The sequence below is a fragment of the Diospyros lotus genome, chromosome 2, assembly GCF_014633365.1.
Source record: "Diospyros lotus cultivar Yz01 chromosome 2, ASM1463336v1, whole genome shotgun sequence".
NCBI lineage: Eukaryota > Viridiplantae > Streptophyta > Magnoliopsida > Ericales > Ebenaceae > Diospyros > Diospyros lotus.
In genome coordinates, this window is record NC_068339.1 from 9,572,996 (window position 1) to 9,577,262 (window position 4,267).

Below are 4,267 nucleotides of genomic sequence, written 5' to 3' on the forward strand. Positions count from 1 at the left end.
TATATTATTAAAGAGCTATCAAAATAATTTTTATCTAATATTACAAATATTCTTAAACGGACTCGGCTGACTCTACATGCCATGACTCTACCAGATGACTAACAGGCCATGACATGAAAACAAAAGCACGTTAAGAGGACTATCAAAACCTTTGTCCTTTAGTATCTTTGAATATTTTCTTCCCATACACCAAGATTTTCTCTGAAATTCCAAGATTTCTTCTCCTCCTATTTCCTTGCAGCTCCAATTCTTCCCTTATAAATACACACCTCCCCAACAACTTCTCGTACCATCTTCCCTTTAATTCTCTCCACAATGCCTAAAGCATTTCCTACATCTTTTAACATGGTTTTATTCGCTATCATAAGTTTCTTAGTCTTCTCCATTAGTATAGAAACCTCGAGTTCATCTTCATCTTTGTGTTCATGGACTACTTCATTCCCGTGTCCTTGGACTACTTCGCTCCCACCTGAACTCTTAACCCTAGATATCGCAAATCGGTTTCATACAGATAAAACTGCTATTGAATCAGCCTCTATTGACTTTGGCAAGCTTGTAAGATTAAATCCGGCTGCCGTTCTTAATCCATCTTCGGTTCAAGATATCGTTAATCTCGTCGAGTTTTCATATAATTCTCCGATCCCTTTTAGCATAGCCGCCAAAGGCCGAGGCCACTCTGTTAGAGGACAGGCCATGGCAAAGAATGGGGTGGTGGTGGAAATGGAAGCCTTGAAACACCACAACAATGAAATTGGAATTAGGGTTTTGGGAAACCCTAAATTAGGGTTTTACGCAGATGTGGGTGGCGGCCATCTTTGGATCGACATTCTTCTTGCCACTCTTGGGCATGGGCTTGCACCAGTTTCATGGACTGACTATCTATTCTTAAGCATTGGTGGGACACTCTCTAATGCTGGGATTAGTGGCCAGTCATTTCGGTTTGGTCCTCAGATCTCTAATGTCTATGAAATGGACATAATTACTGGTAAGAAATAGTGAATTATTGTCTTTGTAATCATGTATTTTTGTCTTAGATTAGTTATCGTATTTAAAAGATGACAAAGAAATTGACACCCAACTATATATTATGGTATGATGAATAAAGCATGCTAAAGAGTCGCTTTCAAAATATTTGGGAATATAAATGGCTAACATGGTGAGATCTAGATGCCATTGTCATGGCAATTTGTGCTTGATATGGGAGAATAATGTGTCGTATTCATATTTCGTAGTTCCAAATCAAGGACCAATCTTTGGCCTAGGATATGTGTATGTGTGTATATATGTAAATGTCTTCTAGGTGGGATTGTAGTGTCCTCACCCAAGACAAATACAAGAAATAATTTTGATTTTTGGAGGCACTACAATCGAGAAAAATCTTAGGGTTTTACATCAATGAGATATAGTCATGTAATTATATTTATTAAAAACCATCTTGATTTTTCTTTTCATGACTATATATTAATGGGTGGCAAATACTTAATTTTGTTTGAAATTTTTAAAAGTAAACTCTTTTGTACTTTAGTGGTAGGTAAACTTTCGTTTCAAAAAAATTAACTTATGTTTGGGTAACAACTTGCATGAATGCAAAGTTTTGACATAGTGAAGGTTGTGTTACATATTGTTTGATATACAGGAAAAGGAGAGTTGGTGACTTGCTCAAAACGCGTAAATTCAGATCTATTTTATGCAGTTTTAGGAGGTTTAGGCCAATTTGGGATCATTACCAGAGCAAGGATAGCCCTACAGAAGGCTCCAAACAGGGTACGTCATGTGTGTGAGGGGCTGGCTAGCAGGCCAATTTGGAATCATTAATTTGTATGGTTTGTTTCGTTTTTTAAACAACTTTGTATTATCGTTAAATTTACAGTTTATATTAATTTATAGTGTTTTAGCTCCTATAGTTTAATTAATTATTATTATTTTTCATAATTCAAATTCAACATTAAAGAATACCTATTTGGGCGATTAGCACAAGGAGATGGTTGTATGGAATTCATGCCTAATAAATAAATATCATATTAATTTGGTTCAAAGATTTAGTAGATAGTTGGTAGTTAGTTGCATGTGGCACTGCCCATGAATAGAACAAGTACTCAAAATGTGTATTCCCACAAAAGTTGATGTCTGATTTGGTAACTAATATGAAAGAGAGTATTGCAGGTGAAATGGATCCGAATGTTGTACGAGGATTTCTCTTCATTCACAAGAGACCAAGAACACCTTATCTCCATTGATGGACCCGATTATGTGGAAGGTTCTCTGATTATGAACCAAAGCCCTCCAAATAACTGGAGATCCTCCTTCTTCTCACCCTCCGATCAATCCAGAATAAGCTCTCTCCTAACCAAACACACCATCATCTACTGCTTAGAAGTCGTCAAGTACTACGACTACGTTGACAATCTCACCAACATCAACACCACCGACGAAGTATATATATATATATATATATATATCGTGCATCACCATGCATGTACAACTCTCTATAAATAGCTCTATCCAAAATTATACAAAATTCATCCCGTGTTTCTTCATGCAGGGAGTGGAAGCGTTGCTCAAAGGATTGAGCTTTCTTCCCGGTTTCTTCTTCAAGAAAGAAGAATCTTTTGTGGGGTTTCTTAATAGAGTAAGAAGTGGAGAGCTGGAGCTTCAAGCGAAAGGGAAGTGGGATGTTCCTCATCCATGGTTGAATCTGTTTGTGCCCACATCTCGCATTATGGACTTCAATGCCGGAGTTTTCGTCGATATTCTGAGTAAACAAAGCAACAACACAGGGCCTATTCTTGTCTATCCTTTGAACCGAAACAAGTTAAATATTACTAACTTAATTGGACCTTTCTCCTCTCTTTTGGATGTATGTAATATTTTTGCAAGTGATGATGAAATGAATGAATGGCTGCTGGCTGGCAGGTGGGATGAAAGGACGTCAGCAGTGATACCTGCAGAAGAAGAAGAAGAAACTTTTTACACAATAGGGGTGTTGGGTTCGAGTGAAGAGGTGGACATGAAAATCCTGGAAAATCAAAACAAGGAGATTCTAGAGTTTTGTGAGAAAGCTGGAATCGGTGCAAAGCAGTATTTTCCACATTACACAACCAAGAAAGATTGGATGAATCATTTTGGCTCTAGATGGGGTACTTTCCTTCAGAGGAAAGCTCAGTATGATCCAAGGATGATCTTGTCTCCTGGCCAAAGGATTTTCACTTCTATTTAATAATATATATATATATATATATCCTTTTTTTTTTTAAGGCAATGACACGTTTCAGGGGCGTTCCATGTATGTTGCTAGCTCTCTTGCCATTAACTGTTTCTCATTATTATGAAATTTCTGTTGTGGTGAGAATTAGTAAAATAAAAACAGTTTAGTCTTTGGCCTACTCATCTGAGAAATGATTTTATTAGTGTTGTTATGCATATATATATATATATATGTGCATGTGTGTGTGTGTGTTTGGACAATGATTGAAAAGAATATTTTCAATAATAAAATTACCGAAAATAGGATGGATAAAAAGTGCAATTTCAAAAATTAATTGGAATAATTTTGGCTAAAAATCATTTTTACTTTCTATCACTTGCTTAATTAATTAACAGCAAAACTTTGAAATTTCTGTTCTGTTTGCTTTACAACATAAAAATAATTTTTCTGTCAAGAAAATTACTTTTTTTTTTTTTTGTTGTAGTTTTGATATCAAACATCACGTACAGGAGCCTTTTTGTCCCCAAAAGGCATTTCTTACGACGATTAAACATGCTATTAATTCAAGAAATATATACCGTCTCATATATCAGTGTTAAATGCCTCTGTGGAAACATGAATCAGATTGGAGTCTAGGGTGCATGAAATTAAAACCAAAGGAGAAAAGATCAAGAAATGAAAAATATTAGTAAAACATTAGTAATTCATTAATTAAAGGACAAGGCTTTTTTACTTTTTGATATTTTTAGACAAAATAAATATAATTCCTATCTATTTTAAAAATCATCATATATGCAATCGATCCCCTATATTTTAAATTGAACCGTAAATTAAATTAACTTCTATAAATGGTTGTAGACGAATTTGGTAAGGATATGAAACTAATTAAATTGAGACATACACTCCTACAGTTTTATTTAAAAAGAAAAAAACATATGTTTCACTAATTAGTTCAATAGAGTGTAAAATACATGAGTTCTTAAAGTTTAACAATTTCGTTTAGTTAATTAGCTCATAGTACTTTTCCTTGCACTAAAATAAGCCACACGTAAATGGTAATGT

The 4,267-nt window shown here is 34.8% G+C and overlaps 1 protein-coding gene across 1 annotated transcript; it reads left to right on the plus strand.

The window, feature by feature from the left end:
- Positions 1 to 309: 309 nt before the first annotated feature.
- Positions 310 to 3,372, plus strand: LOC127795554 (cytokinin dehydrogenase 3-like). The gene is made up of 5 exons (XM_052327314.1): positions 310 to 985; positions 1,637 to 1,764; positions 2,164 to 2,433; positions 2,543 to 2,811; positions 2,914 to 3,372. The coding sequence occupies exons 1-5, from the start codon at positions 316 to 318 to the stop codon at positions 3,215 to 3,217; spliced, it is 1,641 nt and encodes a 546-aa protein (XP_052183274.1). The 5' UTR covers positions 310 to 315; the 3' UTR covers positions 3,218 to 3,372.
- Positions 3,373 to 4,267: the final 895 nt, after the last annotated feature.